At 47.9% G+C, this 20,882-nt stretch overlaps 1 protein-coding gene across 1 annotated transcript in view; it reads right to left on the reverse strand.

Annotated features, from left to right (window-relative positions):
- The window catches only part of Tbc1d14 (TBC1 domain family member 14), a 104,097-nt gene extending 89,774 nt beyond the window's left edge, over positions 1-14,323 (reverse strand). The window contains exons 1-2 of the mRNA XM_013353326.2: positions 14,299-14,323; positions 2,110-2,848 (exon numbers count right to left, since the gene is read on the reverse strand). Coding sequence (XP_013208780.1) covers positions 2,110-2,831 — 722 coding nt within the window. The 5' untranslated portion in view covers positions 2,832-2,848; positions 14,299-14,323. The remainder of the gene's footprint in view (positions 1-2,109; positions 2,849-14,298) is intronic.
- Between the last annotated feature and the right edge of the window lie 6,559 nt (positions 14,324-20,882).

Below are 20,882 nucleotides of genomic sequence, written 5' to 3' on the forward strand. Positions count from 1 at the left end.
TGCCAGATCTCAGTATAGATGGTTGTGAGACACCATGTGGTTGCTGGGAATTGAACTCAGGACCTCTGGAAGAGCAGCCAGTGCTCTTAACCGCTGAGCCATCTCTCCAGCCCCCAATAAATAAATATTAAAAAAAAAAAAAAGAAAGCAGGCTGAGAAACTCATGTTAAGCAAGCCAGTAAGCAGCACCCACTACCACCACCATGGCCTCTGTATCAGCTCCTGCCTCCAGGTTCCTGCCCAATTTGAGTTCCTGTCCTAAATTCCTTCAGTGATGTACAGTAATATGGAAGAGTGAGGCAAATAAAAATAAACCCTTTCCTCTCCAACTTGCTTTTGGCCATGGTATTTCATCACAGTAACAGTAACCCTAACGAAGATATCATCCATGTGTCAGAATCTGCACTTAATTTTGCACATATTAACCCACTTAATTCCACAACCACAATGGGCTCTTCAATTCTGGATAAAATGAGCTGAGACAGCAAACACCCTGATGATGGGGATAACGTAGGTGATTGAAGAGGACCAATGACATACCACATACCCAGTACCTTTTCCCAGTACTCTGCTAGGGATTCATTAACTTCAGTAAGGGTAAATGATGTTCAAGGTCACATAGCTAGGATGTGACTTGTAAACCAAGCTGTTCCCACTATGCTACCTCACCTCTATTTCAGAAAAGGGTTTCCAGGTTTGCTAAGAATCCCTGTCTCATAAGTGACTGAAAATCTGTCTCCTTTCCCGTTCCCCTCTGAGATTGATCTGAGGAGTCACAAAGGCACTCTGGAGAACTGCAAACACTCATCCAAGTTAACAGGAACCAGCAAGCTACACAGGTGAGATCCCCAGCAGGGGATGTCTCAGAAGTACTCTAACACACAAGGGCTCCCTAGGGTTCCTGAAGGTAATCACTGAATACCACGTTCTGTTACCAGGACTCCACTGGAGGTATGTGGTACCCACCAGCTGGCATGTCGAGAACAAAGGTGTCCCCAGAAGACTGCATGCCATGTGAAGAGCATCTCACTCAGGACTGGTCTTGGGTTGACTGAGGACACTCCACATTTGCCTGATGAAGCAACTGGGGAACTCTAGGTTGCTACATTTTCCTAGATCCACAAGTCTCTGGCTGACTCTAGCAGAACAACACATCAAGTACTGCGAAGTCTAACATTGACTTTCTAGAAACATGTTCCATATGAACCCACCTGCCAAGTTCATAGCACAGAAGCCTCCAAAGAAAAATATAGGGCTGATAATAATCCTATACATATAATCCATAGCCCCCATACCCTTATGCAGAGCATCTCAGTTTCTGTAACTAACTGGTGGTGGTATCCCAACCCCAGACTATAAGCTCACCCTCCTTTATGACCTAAGAACATGTCTATCATCCTATGTCTCCTAAATGACCTGCCTAGAACAGAACCATAGGCAGACTCCTGTTAAACAAAAGCATAAGTACACAAACAAGAAGAAAAATGGACGTAACTCTCCTCACAGGGTTCTAGAGGACACACAGGAAGCCCAGCAGGCTTGTTGGGGACGTGGGTAACAAGGCACTAAATGAAGGGTGCACATGGTAGGATCAACACAATAAGAATCGTGTGGCTACAGGATGGCCACGGCACATGCCTCAACAACAGGGCCAGGGCCAGAACATGCAAAAAGGCCCCTTTCCTGGCCCTGGCACTTGGAAATGCCAGCCCCAGTGTCTGCAACTAGGAGAAGTATTAGAAAATTAGAAACAGAATTGCTTATGCTGGTAATAATCTCAACCCAAGAAACCAAAGTAATTAGTAAATGACAAAGTAAGGATAATAATCACCTGTGGGTGACACATCCACAAAAGGCCAGAGGCCAAGAAGCAACAAAGACTGTTGAAATGAGCCAAGGACACAGAAGGAGATGGCCATGAGAAGCCAAACAGCTGACTTAGCAGCAGATACTACTCCCTATACTCTGAGGCAAAGGGAAAAGGCACAACCGTCCGTAGGACACAGCTCTTAATAATGCAAAGGAGACACATACAATTAGACAAAGAAGCACAAGGCAACAGGTCTATATCTGGAGCCCTGGCTCTGCTCCAAATAGTGAAGGTGTTACCTCGTAAAGAAGTGACTGAATGGTTGGAATAGTTTCAATTTCCTCCCCTCCTCAGTCTCAGCAACACAATCCTGCTGGTGTAGGTCACTGGTTTCCTTGATGGAGCTCAGAGTGACATCAATAAACTGTGGGTCATCATCATTCTCTAGGGTCACAATGGCGCTGGAACTGCTTGTGACCATGAGGTCCAAGATGTCCTCATTGCTGACTGACAGTGTAGTTGACAGCTCTGTGCCAAGACTAGACACACTACAGACAGAGACATTGTCACTTCGGCTCAAGGCTTTGGAGGTGGGGCTATAGAGTTTCACTGAGTCATAGCCTGTCCTGGGAAATGTGGAAGACTTCCGTACAACTTGCTCCTGCTCGCTGTTGGTGGGAGCTGAGGGTGCACAGGATGGCAGGGGGCATGCACTCTGGAAAGCCCGCTCAGGGATGACCTCTGACTCAGACTGCTTTCTCTTCACATGAACCACACTGCAGGGCACAGGCTCCGGGTTGCCAATCTCCAGAGTAGGAATGCCTGAGTCTACTGATTGAAGGCTGTGTCGATCTTCCAAAGAACCAAGTTTTAGTGTGGGTCCATAGTCAGGCACTGAAAGGGATATGGGTGCCTTGACACTCAGGTGTTGCAGGTCCTGAAGTGAGTCTCCTGGCCGACCTTCTAGAATGCCCATCAATGTTACACCATTCATTGAGGTGGAAAGGTTTCCATCAGTCATCTTGGTCCAAGAAGTAACTAGAGAAATACAGACATGGAAATTAAAAATATGTATATAAATCCAAAGATTTATTTATTCTTCGGGCATCTTTGACACACAACTCCAAAGACTGGATTGCCCTGCTAAAAACGGTGCCGTTGAAAGTGTCCTACAAGTTGTGCGTGATGGCACACACCTGTAAAACCAGTGCTGGGAGACTTAGGCACGAAGCTTGTGAACTTGAGACCAGCCTATATGATACCCCGTGTCAAAAAGAAATAGAGAAAATGTCCCATACATTCAAGTTCTAACTGAGGTCCACAGTGAAAGCTTGAACACACTCTCATGACAGGAAAAGCAGGGAAATAACCCACACAGAAGATCGTCTAAGAAAAGCAATTGGTATCATCATCAGTTCCATCACCCAAGTCACATCTCTGGCATCCAGGCCAGCAATAGGCACAAGATCTGTGCCAGGTGGGAAGGATATTTTCTTGTAGGAATACACTACAATCTGGATCTTGTATCCCACATGTTGAAGGCTTGATCCCAAGACTACTATGCAACTAGAGGATGGTGTTGTCTTTAGAAGATTGGATGAAGTTAGATCATTGGAGGTATACCCCTGAAGTTCATATTTAGACCCTAAGCCCTTCCTTTTGATTGCCTTATTTCCTGGATGCCATGAAGTAATCAGGATTCTTTTTCACCTGCTCCTATTATGACACTGTGTGCTTTCCCTGGGCCCAGAGCAATGCCAAAAGACATGGACTGAAGAAATCTATGAAACAATGAGCTGAAATAAGCCTTTCATTCTTACAAATTGTTTATCTTGGGCATTCTGTCACAGCAGTACAATGGTAACACAGGGGACAAATTATAAATAGGATATCTTTGACCAAAAGATGGGAATTAGGTGTTGGGAGTATAACTCAGTTGTGACACTTGGCTAGAATGAGCAAAGCCATGGGTTCAATCCTAGTCATTAAGCTTGGGTTTTTATGCTGTCTCACAACTTCATTAAGACAGAAAAACAGCAAAGTGAATTACACACACACACACACACACACACGTCATCTGCAGTAAGGCTGCCCAGTACACTCCAACTGGCCATACCCTTTCACAGTACTACTCTGCTCACACATTTCCAAGACAGGGCATGCTATTCCTTCACAATAGAAACCAAGCACTAGAATAGTCCAAAATCAGACTTACTAGAGAGGTACGGATTGGGGTCAAGAGGGAAGGCCATACCTAGTTTTAATTGACTTGGAACAGGCTCCTTAAACTCAGGACAGGAGGCTAGTTCAGCGAATATATGTTAATAATAGAAGAGCAAAGGCCAACGCTTGAGAGAAGAGTCTAAAGCACGGGCCACATACACCTCCAAGGCCATGCCCAGAGTTCTCTGGCCAAAGAGACAGGCACAAGCCAGGAGAAAATTCCAGTCTGAGGAACACAACCCCTAGCATACTGTCAACCCTCACCCGTGAAAGGTTACCTTCTTATTACCTTTTAAAGTGTCAAAACTAAAGAGATCAGATGGTAAACTGTAACTTGACCACAGAGTAGAGCACAAGGACCACAACTCCAGACTCCAGCAACTCCTGGGCTGTAACCTCACTACAGACAACCTTGAGAAAATTAAGTACCAGGGAAAGCAATGAAGGAGCAGCTGGCCCAGGAGGGACAGCTGCTATCATCGAACAAGAAGTGGCTGAAGGCTCCGAGGCACAGCAGACACAGCAGTTCACCTGCTATGGGTTAGCCTAGCTTCTACAAGAAGTCTCCTAAAGCCCTCAAGAATCCTGTCTCAAGTGCAGCAGAAGCGAACTGATAAAAAAAAAAAGGGGGGGGATCTCCCCCTTCCAGAAACTGAAGGAGCCAGTCAGACAGTGCAGCAAAGAACAAAAATAGAAAGAGGAGGAAAAGGTGGAATTCAGAAATAGACTGAGATACAGAAAACTATGCTCCTGAAAGGAAGGTCATTTAACTCCAAAGTTGTACTGACAACCCATTTTTCTTACAAGTTAGAACCACAATGTACATCACAAGAAAAAAAAAGCAAATTTAGTTTGTTACAGAAACAAAATTATATAAGGGTTGAAAATCAGTTTTTAAACCTACAGACAAAAACTCAGTTTATTCTCTACTAGGATCTGGGCATCACTTCAGCAGGTGTTGAACACCCTTTAATTTTCATGGCTCACTGCAAAAGTCCACCCTGAGTCCAGCAGCCACGTGGCCCTCAAGAACATCACTTCTACCATCTCTGTGTTCCCTGCTGTGGGGAAACCTGACCAACTGTTACTTTAAGAAAGAAGACTCACATATATACACAAATTGAAAGTTGAACTTTTTTTAACTAAAGCAAGAACACAGTAAGAAACATTTTATCACATAGTTAAGAGCTAATCTTTGACAAAGGCAAAGGTTACTAGATATCAAAACACCATCAGCCTCCAACAGATCAAATAGGCACAAAGCCTTGGTCAGAAGAGGATATCTTTACATGCACAGCTGAAATTCTGGCTCTGCTGCTTACCAGCTGAGGTGTTCTCAGGAGAGTCTCATCTTCCTGCCTCCCCAGCAGTGAACCATGGCTATACTATACTACAGGCTGGTCCGAAGACAAAAGAAACCAGAAGGTGTGGTGAAGCGGGACACCTGACCTCACAGGTGCCCCCTCCCCCATTTCCTTGTTTCCTAGCCACATCTGGCCAAAGTGCCTGCAAAAGATGCAGTTCAAGTGTTAACAAGAGCTTCTGCTCCTAGAGTGCACAGAAGTCTGTACCTGGGCAAATATAAGGTGTTTGTGTCTGTGGGTGAGAAATCAGACAGTGGCATCTCATTCATAGAACTGATTCCAAGGACCCTCCTCCGAACCTTGTCGAGAAGTGGAGAAGAGAGCAGTAGTGTTGCGAGCCCAGAGTCATGGTATTCCCTGTCCCTGGGACTTCTTCCAGAGAAAGGCCAGATGAACTCTGAAACTCTGATGATTCATTAAGCCTCAGGAACAGGGTGTCAGTCTTTGAGGAAATAAGCCTAAAGGGGAAAGAGTGTGCTCCAGCTTGCAACACACTTGTGCTGACTGGTCTTATGTCAACTTGACACACAAATGAGAGTTATCTGGAAGGAGGAAATCTTAAATGAGAAAATGCCTCCCTAAGATGTAAGGCATTTTGCCGGGCAAGGGTGGTGCACATTTTTAATCCCAGCACTTGGGAGGCAGAGACAGGTGGATTTCTGGGAGTTCTAGGGTAGGCTCCAAAGCTACAGAAAAATTCCATCTTGAAAAAAAAAAAAAGCTGTAAGGCATTTTCTTAATTACTGGATTGATGAAGGAGGACCTATCATTGTGGGTGATGTCATCCCTAGACTGGTGGTCCTGGAAAGCAGGCCAATAAGCAGTACCCCTTCATGGCTTCTGCATCAGCTCCTGTCTCCAGGTCCTGACCTGTTTGAGTTCCTGTCCTGAATTCCTTTGATGATGAACAGCAACATGAAAATGTAAGCCAAATAAACCCTTTCTTCTCTAATTTGTTTTTTGGGTTTTTTTTTTTTTTTGTCATGATGTTTTGTCACAGCAATAGTAACCCTAATGAAGACAATTCTCTAGAACCAACTTCTGCAAAGGGCCAAAGCCACCTGTTCCTTGAGCCCTTCCACCTGGTGCTACTACCAATGCCATAAAACCAGAAGCCACTCTCCAGGCCTCCCACCTTCTGCCAGTGCCGCAATAAGGAGAAGGTTGCACAAACAAGGCACATGCTTTTGAGACAAGGCTGTAGGTGAACTTTGGAAACTGGCCTAAAGCAGGTGGCCTGGCTCCTAGTCACATGCCTTCTAAACAGAGGCTGAGCCGGAATTCCCCACACTAAGCAGACTCAAAGGCCCTCCTATTATCTGTCTTCCCCACCTTTCAACATGCAACCCAACTGGGGCCACTGTAGGGAGCAAAGAACTCCTGGCCAGCAAGGTCATCAAGGGCTTTGGAATCCAGCTAGGGATTGTGGCACAGGGAGCTCCCACCAGCCACCTCCTCCCTTGGCACAGCCTCCCCACAAGCTGTAGAGCTCTTTCTATGCTCTTCTGCCACACCACACCTAAAATAACGGGATTCTACAACTATTTTCCTGTTTCTTGCCATCAGATCCTAGACTTCAGAGCAGGAACAGTTCTCATTTCTGGATTTCAGCATCTGGCCAAATGCCTACCATGGATTAAGGGCTTTAAAAGTATGTGCTGAATTAATTACTAACAGTCAAGTCCTCAAGTGGGAAGGTTTCCAGGACGGTCCCATCCGTGCACATTCAACTGAAATCTGGGTTATATTCTTCTAAGAAGCACTTAGCAGAAGCAAATACAAGTAGGAAAATCCCACTGAGTCCCAGTAACATGCACATACCAGACACCAGCAACTGGGCAACCCACCCAGTACAACAGATTACATGAAGTTCTGCCAGTGGGAACTACGATCCAGAAAGTCAAGAAAAGGAAACAATGTCCCTCTCTACCTCTAAGTTCATTTTCTGACATCTCCATGAGTAACATCAGAGCAACACAATCTGCCTGCAGCAGCCTCTCTAGCCTGGGCAGACTCAGGCACCAGCTGAGTCCAGCTAGAGAGGAAGAAGACACTGCCAGGGGAGGCACAAAACGCAGGGCAAATGTGATTAGTCACCACTTTCCGGACTAGAGAAAACACACAAAGATATGAAGCAGGCATAAGAGGAAGGCTGTTTTTAACCCTCATAGGAAGACCACGTGAGCATCATGTACTCTGCAGGAAGCAAAGAGGAAACTGCCTGAGGGTCTGGAACAGCCCAACTGTCACCCCATAGGGCAGCTCTTAGTGTAAGACAGGTGACAAAGAAAAGAGACTCTACCAGTGACATGAACAGGACTAGTGAGAAAGTCTAATCCGGAAGCAACCAATTGATTCCCTCCTCCGCAAAATCCAAGACTTAGGACATGGCCAGAGTCTTCACCAATTTCTGCAGTCCAGACAAAATGATTTCGTTTGTCCTCAGAGAGGACAGAACAAACTGGTCCTAGCACCATTCCTGGGGACTGCCCCAACAAAAGGATATGGACCCAAGCAGGCCTTCCAGACCCAGTTCCTCTCTGGATGTTCCTGGAGAAAGGGGCTTCCTGGCACCACCAAGTGAATACTGCTTTTCTCTCTGACCATGGAAGGACAGGACATTACCCCTTAGCTGCCACGCCTCCCCTCAGTGCAGCTCTACCTGATTTCCAAGTCCTTATTCTAAGGGCAAAGCACCCATGGCTTGTTTCTACTTGGTCATGCCTGGGGTCACATAAAACAGTACAGGGGAGCCGGATCAAACCTGTAATATCTTCCACCTGCACAGCACCATAAAACTACCATTTAATGCAGATCAGGCTCTGGTCTAAGCTGAACAGGCCCCACCAAGTCTTCTGTATCTGGTACCCACAACATTCTTGAGAAAGCTTCTAGGGGTCCCCTGTGTTTCACAATGTGAGTTCTGTGAGGTCTTTAGCTTCCTCATAGAAGCAATGGTTCCACCAGACTGCATCTCAGCCCAAAACACGGGTGTTCAAGACAAACTTCAGCTCAGGAAAGACTAGAAATAAAATCTAACCCCAAGGAGAGCCACAGATAAAAGTGGTACACCTGTGTGAATTCCCCTGCACTGCAGAGAGCTCCACAGGAACTAAGGCGGAGAGTCTTTAAGTCCTGACTGGCAGGAAAGACAAAGGGACTAGGACAGTCCTAGGTCTCAAGTACCAGGGCATTACCAGTGTATAGGAGCAGCTACCTACCAGGAGCCTAGAGCTTGCCAGGTGCTCCACCTTTACACTCATCTACTGATAGATGCACTTGCCAACCTCAGCTCAAGACTAAGGGCCAGGGATAAGAAAACAGCATGCAAGCTATGCAGTGATGGCGCACACCTTTAATCCCAGCATTTGGGAGGCAGAGGCAGGAGGATCTCTGTGAGTTTGAGGCCAGCCTGGTCTACAGTGCAAGTTCCAGGACAGGCTCTAAAGCTATACAGAGAAACCTTGTCTCGGGGAAAAAAAATTAAAATTAAAAAAAAAAAGAAAAGAAAGAAAGAAAAAAGGAGCGTGGGAGCAACCCCTTGGAATACTGCTGACTCTTCACGCTCCCACTGAGCAGAATGGAAACCAATTATAAAAGTCCTTTCTTTTTAGATGGGTTATTTTGGTGAGCAAAAACAATCCTAAAACAATTTCTAAAACTCACACATACTTCTGGAAGGTGAATGGCAGCTTACCTTAAGTTCCCACATTCTGGGTAAATAGTTTCATCCAGGCAAATTTCAGCACACCAGGCTTCAAAGCTAGTAGCATTAAATTGTTGAGGGTCCTCAAGGCTCCCTCAAAGTTTCAAAGAACAGACATATAACTTACACTGGTCATGGGTGCTATGATTAAAAGGCCTAAATGAGATACTTTAAATTAAGGACACGGAATGTATGGAGTGTTCCTTCCTCTCCCAAATGTTTCAGCTACATTTAATGACTAAACAGAAGCTTTGTGAGCTACTAAAGGATCAGGAAGATATACAGACCACTTCATAAATACAACAATTTAAACTCTTTAATTCTTTGTTTGTCTGGGGGAAGAGGTTTCTTTTACTATGTACTCCTGACTGGTCTGGAGCTCCCTAAGTAGACTAAGCTGGCCTCAAACGCACAGAGATCCGCCTGCCAATGCCTCCAGAGTACTGAGAGTAAAGGTGTGTTTAATTCTTAATAGAAGAGACCACTCTGAGCATTCACCATGTGCTGCACATTTGTGACATGACCTAGTCACAAATATGCTAAGTATACCATAGACACTGAAATGAAGAGAAGCAAAGCAATTTGCTCAAAGTTGCACAAAAGAAACTGATTCAGGCAAAGTAAAACATCAGAGCTCCTCACATGGCCTGCTAAAATACTTAAGAATACAAGTCCTTAGCTTTGTGATAAACAGTAAACTGAACGCTTAACAACTTTTACCATTTTATATGTTAGATTTCAATAAAAATGGACTTTAAAATTTTTTTTGTTTTTATTTTTTGAGACAAGGTTTCTCTGTAGCTTTGGAGCCTATCCTGGAACTAGCTCTTGTAGACCAGGCTGGCCTCAAGCTCACAGAGATCCACCTGCCTCTGCCTCCCCAAGTGCTGGGATTAAAGGCGTGTGCCACCACTGCCTGGCTTAAAAATTATTTTATGTGCATAAGTATTTTGCTTCCATGTATGTCTATGGACCAGGTGTGTGCTCGGTGCTTACTGGGGTCAGAAGAGCATACTCGATCCCCTGGAACTGGAGTTACATAGGTGGTTGTGAGCTGCCATGTGGGTGATGGGAATTGAACCTGGACCCTCTAGAAGAGCAACAAGTGCTTATAAGTGCTGAGACATATCTCCAGCCCCAAAAACATTTTAAAATAAGACCAACAAAAGCTGGGCAGTGGAGGCACACACCTTTAATCCCAGCACTTGAGAGGCAGAGGCAGATGGATCTCTGTGAGTTCCAGGCTAGCCTGGTCTACAAGAGCCAGTTCCAGGACAGCTAGAACTGTTACACAGAGAAACCCTGTCTCAAAATTAATTAATTAAGATAAAAATAGGACTAGCACAATGGTTCAATGGTAAAGGCCCTTGCTGCACATGCCTGGCAACCTGAATTCCATCCTTAGAACCCTCATAACGGTAGAAAGAGCAAACTGGCCCTAAAAGTTGTCCTCCCACCTGCACACACACATACAGCTTCAGCATGTTCAACCACTCATATCACATCAAACACAACAATAATAAAAAATTTTTAAATCTCTTTTAGAGTCAGAGAGATGGATCAGTTGGTTAAGGTGCTTGCTGCCAAGTCTAATGACCTGAGTTCAATCCACAGGACCCACAAGTAAGAGAAAAATGACTTAAAAGTTGTCTTTAGACCTACACAGACATACACACACACACATACAAATAAGTAAATGAATGTAATTTTACAAGAAGGCTTTAAAAGAAGTAATGTGAGAGGAGATTCAGACTCTGGAGTAGATCACCTGGATTCAACTACCAGCTCCTCTATTGGCCAAGTGTGACTCTGAATTAATTTAACTTCATGTGCCTCAGGTTCACTGCAAAATTAAGTTGATACTGGCTTCTACCTTACCACACAATTAACTAGATTAGGGGAAGAGAGCCAAATAATGCCTTTAGAACCATGCCTGGCATGAGCTAAGCCTTAGAAGATCTTGGCTAGTATTATTCTTTTTGGCAGAGATGGACAGCCAACTCAGATTCACTATTTTAACATCTTTGCATTAGAAAGCCCAGAGACGGGGCTGGAGAGATAGATCAGCAATTAAGAGCACTGGCTACTCTTCCAAAAGACCGGCGTTCAATTCCTAACACCTACATGGCAGCTCACAACTGTCCTACTTGAGTTTCAGAGTATCTGACATACACACACAGAGAGAGAGAGGGAGAAAGAAAGAGAGAGAAAGCCCGGACAGCCACCCTGTGTTCACAGGGCCTGGCTGTGCAGTTCTTCTCCTCACACATGCTATGTGGCACTGACTGAATTCTGGGCTTCAATTTTCCCAAGGGGGAAAAAAAAAATGAAATTAGGCAAACTGATTTACTCCTGAGAACTTTCCAGCTCAACAGTCTCAATATTCCTGACCCAAGACACTTTCTTTATATCCAACTCTAAAGCAAATATCAGGAGATCAAATATTACTCAAATCCCTAAACTCTTTTATGTATAAATATCTACTCTGAAAAATCCTCTCCAAGGTCTCAGGACCCCATATCTTGTGGCAAATATGCTCCATGCTAAGGCTTGAAATATGAAGTTAAGGGTCTCTAACCCATAGGGAGTCAGACTTTAAGGCAATGCTATGTCCCAGAAGCTATGTCCTCCTTACTGTTAGAGAGGCTTACACAAGGAGATTACTGGTCCTGGTAGAGGAGGGAACTCACTCTCTGCATAACAAGAGTCAAGGCTAACTGAAGGTGCTAAAGAAACAAGGATTCCCAGGAGTCAAGAGATGCTGAATGTGAGGAGATGGGCTGAGGGCAGAGACCCAAAACTCTGCTGCCCCCAAAGAAAGCAAGCCTAACTCATGTTTTAAAAGGTGCTAAACAAACACACACCAGGGCCTGCTAGGGCCACTGAGGACACCAGCGTGAGCAGAGCCTTGTCTTTGATAAACCAGCCTCAGTCTACACCCCACCTTTGTCTCTCTCACCTCATGTCCCATAGTCACACCTCCTTTCCTTAATGTTCCGGAAGGGTGCACCTGATAACCAGCAGGTACACATCAGGTTCTCATTACAGTTGGGGCTTGCTAGGATCAAGGAGCTCAGATCTCAATGGGTCAAACCAAGACAACAAAGCAAGCAGCGAAAGAGCTGGGGGAGGGGAGGAACAGTACCAAACCTGAGACTCAGTTTGGCACTGGCCCAGAAGTGTGTCAAGACTGCTTGCTACAAAGGCTAGCCCAGTCCCGTTAGCAGAGCTGCCAACAGCCACAAGCAACCCATCCTCCAAAGCGCCAAGGTGCTAACCTCTTGCAGAAGAGAGTGCTGGGGAGAGGGGCACTACTAGCCCCAAACACCAGGACTCCCTCCACAACCAGCTGACATAAAATCATAGTATAGCCACAGCTTCCAGAAGTGACAAACTCTAACAGTACATACAGAACCTTCCAGAGCAAAACTTCTAATTCCACCTGAGAGACAAAGGTCCCCTCATCTTTGCCACTTCAAGACAGAGGCAGTTTTGAGTTTCCCTAGACCTGGTCATGAGGTATCTCTGACATTCCCAACCTCCCTGGGGTTCCATCAGCAGCCTGTGCTGGCTAGCACCCTCTAGAAGGCTAGCCAAGCCCCTGTAGGGTTGACAAGAGCCTGAGTAGGGGTTAGGAGCAGAGGTCAGCTTGGTCCTCTAGCCTACCAATCTGCCCAATACTGAGAGTCTCTAGAGAGAAAACGGGTTCTATAGCCCAAGAGTGGAAGATCTAAGGAGGACATGGCCCAGGGAAAAGGAGTCGGAGGAGAGTGGAGTCTGAAGTTCCTACCTGGATGACCTTCTGCTCAGGTACCAGGGTAAGGAGGCCCAAGAGGGGAGACGAAAGAGTGGGTTTGGCAGTCTGAGGAAAACTCAGTATGAGGAGGAAGAAGATATGAACACACTACAAAGGGCTGAGGAGGAAGAACAGAAGAGAACAGTGGTCTGAACAGGCCAGGGGTCTGAGGAGGATTCTGGCTCGTGATGCTCAAGAGCAGCCTCTTTCACACCCCACGTCCCGCACAAGTCAGATGTGCCCAATGCAGCCTCACATCTGAGAAAGGGGGTCTGAGCAGGAAGGAGATTCGAGACATACCATGGGTCTAGGACCGAATCCGAACAAGTCAGGGGTCTCAGCAGGCCTAGGACCTGAAGAGAGGGGTGTGAGGAGGACAGAGGTCAAAATACCACAGGGGTCTGAGGAGGTCCAGGGAGAGAGAGCTGAACAGGACAGGGGTCTGGCTCGGGGTGTGCGGAGCAGACTCCCCTGTGCCTCGCAGCACCGCATCTGAGGAGAAAACTTTTCACCAAGTTGAGGGAAAGGCACACGTCACGACAGGCTCTGGCCGAGGGCAGTCGCACACCAGCCGGACACCAGCTCGCCCGCCCGCCCTCTCAGGAGCCTGTCCGCTCCAGGCCGCCCCGCTGAGCCAGCGCTGCTAGCAGCAGGTGGCAGCGCCTCTCGCCACCCTCCTCAAGCTCTCAGCCCGACCCCGCAGAGGCCCTCGGTACCCTAGCTACCGCAGCTCCAACGCCATCTCCAGGCTCTTCGCCCGCAGTCCAGGCCCCCCGTGGGGCACGCAACCTGCCGGGCTAGGAAGCTGGACACTGCTGACGACCCGCTGCAGCAGGTGCTTGCTCGCCGCCCGCGGCTAAGAGCAGCTGGCAGCAGACCCCGCCCCCGCCACGCCCCGCGCTCCATAGACACGCCCCCATCAGCCCTCCACAGCTCCACCCCGGAGCCTCAGACACCCAATTCCAAACCCCCACTCGCGGGGCCTCAGGAGTACGGCCACGCCCCGTGCCCCATAGACACGCCCCCAGCTCACGAGCCACGCCCTCCGCTCTTCCGTACGCCCGCAGTCCACCCGGACTAGCCCTACTCCGGGGACTGCCTACTGCCACGCCCCCACGCTCCCTAGCCACACCCTCACGCTCCCTAGCCACGCCCCCACCAGTCCTCCAACGCTCTTCCGCCAGGCCTCCCGTCCCCCTCCCGCCGCGCCTCCGCGGAGCTTTGAGATCGACGCTCACTGTCGCTGCTCCTCCGGCCTGCCCGAGCGTCAGCCCTGGACTTCGCGAGTTGTGTCCCCGACCTTTTTCGGCCCCCAGGCCCAATCGGAGATGCAAGGGAAGCCCTGAGATGGTCACAGTGTCCACCCTGGCACCACAGAAGCCCTGCCCGGGCCCCTTACCTGGTCAGCTCCGCCCGCAGCCATCTTGGAAGTGGGAAGTAGAGGGAGGGGGAAGAAGGCACGGGGCCGGGCCAGGCATGGGAAGCCGAGCGGCAGAGCGCATCGATAGAGTGCCCCTGTCCAGCAGCTAGGGGAACCTTCCTCAAGGCTCACGGGAGTATGTAAGGGTACACTAAACGCTGGGTACAACTGTGACCTCGGAATGCCCTCCCGGCACAGCTTTAGCCTCTTCATCTGTGGCAGGGGCATTTCTGATCACCGACTCATTGCACTTGGTCCCCAACGCTGTAGTCCCAAACTTGTGTCTTCACTTTAATACTTTAATACCCAAAGCCCAGCAGGCCAGTCCTCCGGAGGTGATGGTCAGGGCTCATTAGTGTATTCTGAAACTTGTATGGGTGATGGGCTCGTTTAGGAACTAGAAGAGGCCTCACTATACTGCCTCTTGAGTGCTAGGATTAAAGGTGTGTGCCACCATACCCGGTTTTATGTACAGATTTTTTTTTTAGTAGCAAAAGCTACAGAAATACAATCTATGAACAAATCTAATTCAGAAGGTAGAAGTCAGCTATAGCAGAGAAGAATGAAGTCAGGTGTCTGTAGAGGATGTCTCCCCTCCAGGTCAATGAGCCTCATTTCGCTTCCTAAACTCATCTGAGCTTATCGTTTCTTGAACTTGGAATACTGTAGAGACTTGATTGTTGGATTCATACTGAAGGGATTCAGAATTACTTAAGTTTATTCTTGGGGTTGTCAGCGCCCAAGGAATTAACAGAAATAAACACGCACCAGCACCTGACTACAGCCCAGTCTGTGGGAAGGTTTGAACCATCACAGGCTTACAGGAAGAGTAATGTCCTGCCCTGGGAGACACCTGGAGGCACGCAGGAGGAAATTCATTTGTCTTGGTTACAGTTCTTAGTTCATGCTAGCCTCAGAATTGCAACCTAGAAAAAGATGACTTTGAACTTCTGATCCTCCTGCCTCTACCAACCCAGTGTTTGGACCACAGGAATATCCCACCACTCCTGCTTTAATTGCACATTCATTTCCAAACATGAGGTGATGGTTCAACCCCTGTACAACTCTCTCAAAAGTCTTTAAATATTTTCACAAATCTGAATACAGGGCAGAGAACGCACTTTTCAAGCCGGGGCTGGCTATGACCAAAGGGTATGGACACACACACTATCCCTAGAAATGAGAGAAGACAGAAAGAGCCTGGGGGACAGCTCAGTGGCCTGAGTTCAGTTCCAAGCATGAAGGGGGAAGAGAGGAAAAAACAGCAGACTGTGTGCCTGGCCACATCTGAGTATCTTGGTCTGCTCATGTGTTGTAACCTTTAAACTTCCCCATGACATGTGCTGGTTCACCAGGAAGCAGTGTTTATGTCTCACACAGCCACCTGGGGCCACGAGAATGAAGCACTCAGCCCATCACACCGGAGCCTTGAGCTAAGTAAGCCCAGCCTTGTGCGCATTATAGGAACAGAAAAACACCTACCCAAGAAGTTTTCATTCCTATAAGCCTCAGAGCACTAGCTGCCATTGGGAGTGAGGACCATCCAGGCAGAGGGACTGCTGGGCTGTGGTACTTCAGACTCTAGCCATTGTTAGAGACCAGCGGTACCCATAGGCTATTTGAGAGCCCTGATAGACCTCTGGCTTCACTTTCCTTCCTGGATCATGACTGTAATTACTCTTAGCTCCCACTTATGATGGCAGAAAGGTGGAGGCTGAATGGACCATCTTTTTGTGGCATGCAGAGAGCTGAGAGAGCTCCAAGGCATCCCTCAGTGTTTGGTGCATATAGAAATGTTACCGGGGGGGGGGGGCTGGAGAGATGGCTCAGAGGGTAAGAGCATTGCCTGCTCTTCCAAAGGTCCTGAGTTCAATTCCCAGCAACCACATTGTGGCTCACAACCATCTATAATGAGGTCTGGTGCCCTCTTCTGGCCTGCAGGCACACACACAGACAGAAGATTGTATACATAATAAATAAATAAATATTTAAAAAAAAAAAGAAAGAAATGTTACAGGGGCTTAAGTTGCTGGCAGTTTTAAGTGAGAACAATGCCAGGTTTCCATTACACCTGTTGGTGCCTCACGGCTGGATTTAAACACCAGCTGGAAAGCAAAGACCTGCCTCAGACCCAACTCACATTGGATCAGTATGTCTACTTGCACAGGTGTCCTCATGACTCCTCACCTCCCAACCCTAACGCTGGGTTTCAGAGTTGAAAACCTTGTAGTGACAAGGGACCACTGTCTGTCCTGTTTCCGGAGCCAGAAACTCTTTGTGGTACACAGGTTTGCAGCTGGTACCCTCTGACTTAGCCTCACCCTCACCAGCCTGGTGCCAGAACTAAAGTGTCTCCCTGGGAAATCATCATCACTTCTGATCGCTTTGATTCGACCTATGTCTTACCTTTTGTCATCAGTGCCCAGAAGTGGTCTAAATAAAGCCTCATTGTAACTTGAGTCTGAAACAAAAACAACAGGCAATGGCATTAAGGTGTGCGATCACTTTCAGCCATACACCCACACCCAAGAACCTGGCATGTCCAGCTCCCGGATGCAGAGAATACCACTCTGTCAATCCGACAGCCCTCCGAGCAACTGCAGCAGAACTACCCTGGGGAATTCATTCCACCTCTTCCCCTGCTGGCTCTGCTGGAGGTTTCCAGGTCCAGCTTTCTTCGAAGGCTGTAAACCTCTCATTTGTGGGCAGAAATACCAGCTCCTCAGAGACTCTGGCTGGCTAATGCCTCAGATTCTGTCCCCATCCCCTCCCTCCCTCCAACTCTGAAGCACATAGCCTCTCCCTTTCCCACACTGTTTCATGGATTGGACAGCTCAGAATAGATGAATCCATGTGCATATATGAAGGGAAATTGTCTCACTTTATCAGGTTTCAGCATTCTTGAAACCATTCCAGAACCATCTGCCCCACCCCTAACAATATAATATTGTAATAAGAATATAAGAAGTGCTGACCAACCAGCCTCGGGGGGAAGAAACCTTATCAGGGATGACTTCCATGTGTCCTGTTGATTATCTCCTTGGAGGAGCAGAAATGCCTCAGGATGTCCAGTATCCATAGAAACCATCTCTGTGTACCTGCTGTATATCCAGGACACACAGCCCACAACTGCTTTCATGGGGCTCCTGGGACAGACAGATGCAGCTCTCTGTAATTTGTGGCCGTAACCTCTTATAAGGAAAATGGCTATCTAGTCAGATGAAGCTCCGGAAGGGCAACCCTCTTGACTTTTCAGGGAGAGAGCAGGTCCTGTAAGAAGGATTGAGAACCCTCAGTCAGGTGATGGGTGGCAGGCCCATAAATAACTTCTGTTAGGACCCTCTAACCTCCCTTCCAGAGATACAGAGATCTCATTTCCTGAATCATAACCCCCAAACCCCATGAATCCACCAATGTCTGAGCTGTAGGAATGAGACACACCCGCACCTGTCTTTACCTGGAGCCATCCCTGGCACTGGCTAGCTCCTCACTTCTGTGACAGAGGTTGATCTCCACAACCTACCAAGCTCACCTCAATGTCCCACATCTTACAGGGGAAGACAGGGCTAGGAGGGGAAGCCGCTCAGCCCCTAGGTGTCACAGCTCTATGTCACTGTTCCCATGTCCTGCCCAGTCCCAGGCTGTTTCCCACACCACTGACTCCTGCCATGGCATGGGTACAGGAACAGCACGTTCACATGCCACACTGGGACTCTGCTGGCCCTCTACAGCTTCTTCAGTCTGAGGGCCCTTGGAGCCCTTCTAAAACCCAACCCTTTCCCTCTCCATTCTGATGGGAGTGTTACCTCCTTCACCATGGAGACCACAGTTCTCATTTTGAGGACACACTGCTTGGAATTTGGATTTCTCTGGTTGGTTCTTAGAATTGTTCAAGAAAAAAGAAAGAGGCAGGAATTGCTAGTGCGCGGGTGGTCAGCATCTTGAGGAGGGCCAAGAGTGCCAACCAAACAGCAGTAGGCAGCCAGAGGGGCCACTGCCACCCACCATATCTCACTGCAATGAGGGGGACTCGGACTCTGACATCAAGGCCTATCTATCAACTAGATCAACTAGACTTTTTTGTTTGTTTGTTTGATTTGTGTAGTCCTGGCTGCCCTGGAACTTGCTTTGTAGATCAGGTTCTGTAGACCAGGCTGGCCTTGAACTCAGGGAATCTGTCTGCCCCAGTGCTAGATTAAAGGTATGTACCACCATGGGTTTTTTTTTTTTGTTCTTGTTGTTTGTGTTTGTTTGTTTTTTTAACTATTGTGGTTACCAGTTCCTGGCCTGCAAGAGATTTGGAGGCAAAACCCAGTGCAGCCCCATCAAAGACCATGAAGAGAGATTTATGTCTATGAATCCCTTCAGTTTGATGACATGTTTAAAGGGGGAATCTTGACAATATCCCTTATCACCTGCAAACTCAGGTTCTACTGTAACAAGACCTCACCATAGTGTCACTTACAATAAAGATGGACAGGGCAGCTGCCCCACAATACAGAAAGATTTACTAAGTGAAGTGACATCCACAGCCACCAAGACACTCTTCAGTGATGTAACCAATGAGGAGGTATAGTCTCACTACAGTAGGGTCACCATGGCTGGTAACAGTTTACTGCTGATAACAGTAAATTTTTTTTTAAATGACAGGGTCTCACGGACCTTAGTCTGGCATCAAAGTTGCTACCTAGAAAAGATGACTTTGAACTGATTCCCCTGCCTCTGCCCCCAGTACTGTGGTTACAGGAGTGCCCCGCCACTCCTGCTCCAAACTGCGTATTTCAAAACAGTTAATTGGAAGGACTTGGCCACCAATGCAGAGGCATGATAGGTGTCTGAGGTGATGTCAAACGTTTGTCAGTGTGCTTTGAGAATTCTCAGTGCCCATGTGTAACAATGTAACACCGACAAAGTGCAGGCCAGATTTTTTTCACGAATCTGAATGAAGTACAGAGAAAGGGTTTTAAAGACTGAGGCTGGCTATGACCAAAGGCTATGTATGACACACACACTATCCCTAGGGATGAGAAAAGACAGAAAGAGCCTGGGGGACAGCTCAGTGGCCTGAGTTCAGTTCCAAGCATGAAGGGGGAAGAGAGGAAAAAACAGCAGACTGTGTGCCTGGCCACATCTGAGTGTCTTGGTCTGCTCATGTGTTGTAACCTTCAAACTTCCCCATGATATGTGCTGGTTCACCAGGAAGCAGTGTTTATTATGTCTCACACAGCCACCTGGGGCCACGAGAATGAAGCACTCAGCCCATTACACCGGAGCCTTGAGCTAAGTAAGCCCAGCCTTGTGCGCATTATAGGAACAGGAAAACACCTACCCAAGAAGTTTTCATTCCTATAAGCCTCAGAGCACTAGCTGCCATTGGGAGTGAGGACCATCCAGGCAGAGGGACTGCTGGGCTGTGGGACTCCACACTCCGGGCATCCCAGGAGGACAGTGGTGCTCACAAGTCACTTAAGAGCCTTGATTCAGGCAAACCTGCCTTATAACCCAAGGTCAGTCACTTCCTGTGCATCCCAAGGAATTGACAGAAGAATAAGTCACAACAGAAGGAATGGGTGCCTTACCTCATGGCCTGGGCAGTTCAGGGATCAGGGAGAGAGACGCCTGTGCAGATAGCCTGTGGCCCAGCTCACTGTTTCCTAAGCAGTAGACATGCTGTAAGCCTGCAGGCTCAAGACTCTAGCTAAGAATGGGGCTCTGTGCCACAGCACACCGAAATGGAATTTTCCAAACAGCTTTGTTTTTTAAAAGCATCACCCAGTAGCCTGCTGATGCCAAGCATTGAGAGTAAAGCCCAATTTAGATGTGTGCAGGAAGCAGGTCTCATGTGGAACACCATGGAAGTGAAGGGGTGGGAGGAGACCAAGGCCCAGCTCCCATCACCACCCCCTAGGCTTTGTTCGCCAGTCCAAATCACCCCACACACCCTCCAGATTCACAGGGATACACAGGATCCCTTGCACCTGCTCATACCTCCCCAAGCTCCCTCCTCCCCTGGGTCCTGTCTCCTTAAATGATTTGTGCAGGTTGTCACCAGGTGCTGCCACTCTCAGAAAACCAACCCTGGCTGTCTCACCACCTACCTCCTGTCCAGAAGGGTACCCCCAAAGACCCTCTGCCTGCTCTACCTGGCACCTGGTGTATATGGAGCCTCCTTCTGACTCCCAGGCAGGAAACCAAGGCTCCGTGGGGAACCCTCCACCTAAGGATGTCTGAAAGCAGGGCCCTGGGATTCAGAGGCTCCCAGAGAGTGAACAGGCTGTGGTAGTTGGTGGGCAGTACCTGGATGAGCAGATGCCTGTAATGTCTTAGGCTGGAATCCCAGCTCTGGAATTGTGTGTGTGATGTTGGACAAGTTACTCAGACTCTCTGAACCTCTGCTTTCTCTTTTAGAAGGGAGGCATCTCCTGTCTCAGTTTGGGGGTGTGGCTTGACATCACTCAGAGGATGTGGTCAGTGGGTGCTGCCATTCTTCATGACCCTCTATCTGCCCTACCTACCTATTCCAACCTCTCCCCTTCCTCCCCCACCTCAACCTCAAACCTCTC

Source organism: Microtus ochrogaster, unplaced genomic scaffold (assembly GCF_000317375.1).
Source record: "Microtus ochrogaster isolate Prairie Vole_2 unplaced genomic scaffold, MicOch1.0 UNK5, whole genome shotgun sequence".
Taxonomy (NCBI): Eukaryota; Metazoa; Chordata; class Mammalia; order Rodentia; family Cricetidae; genus Microtus; species Microtus ochrogaster.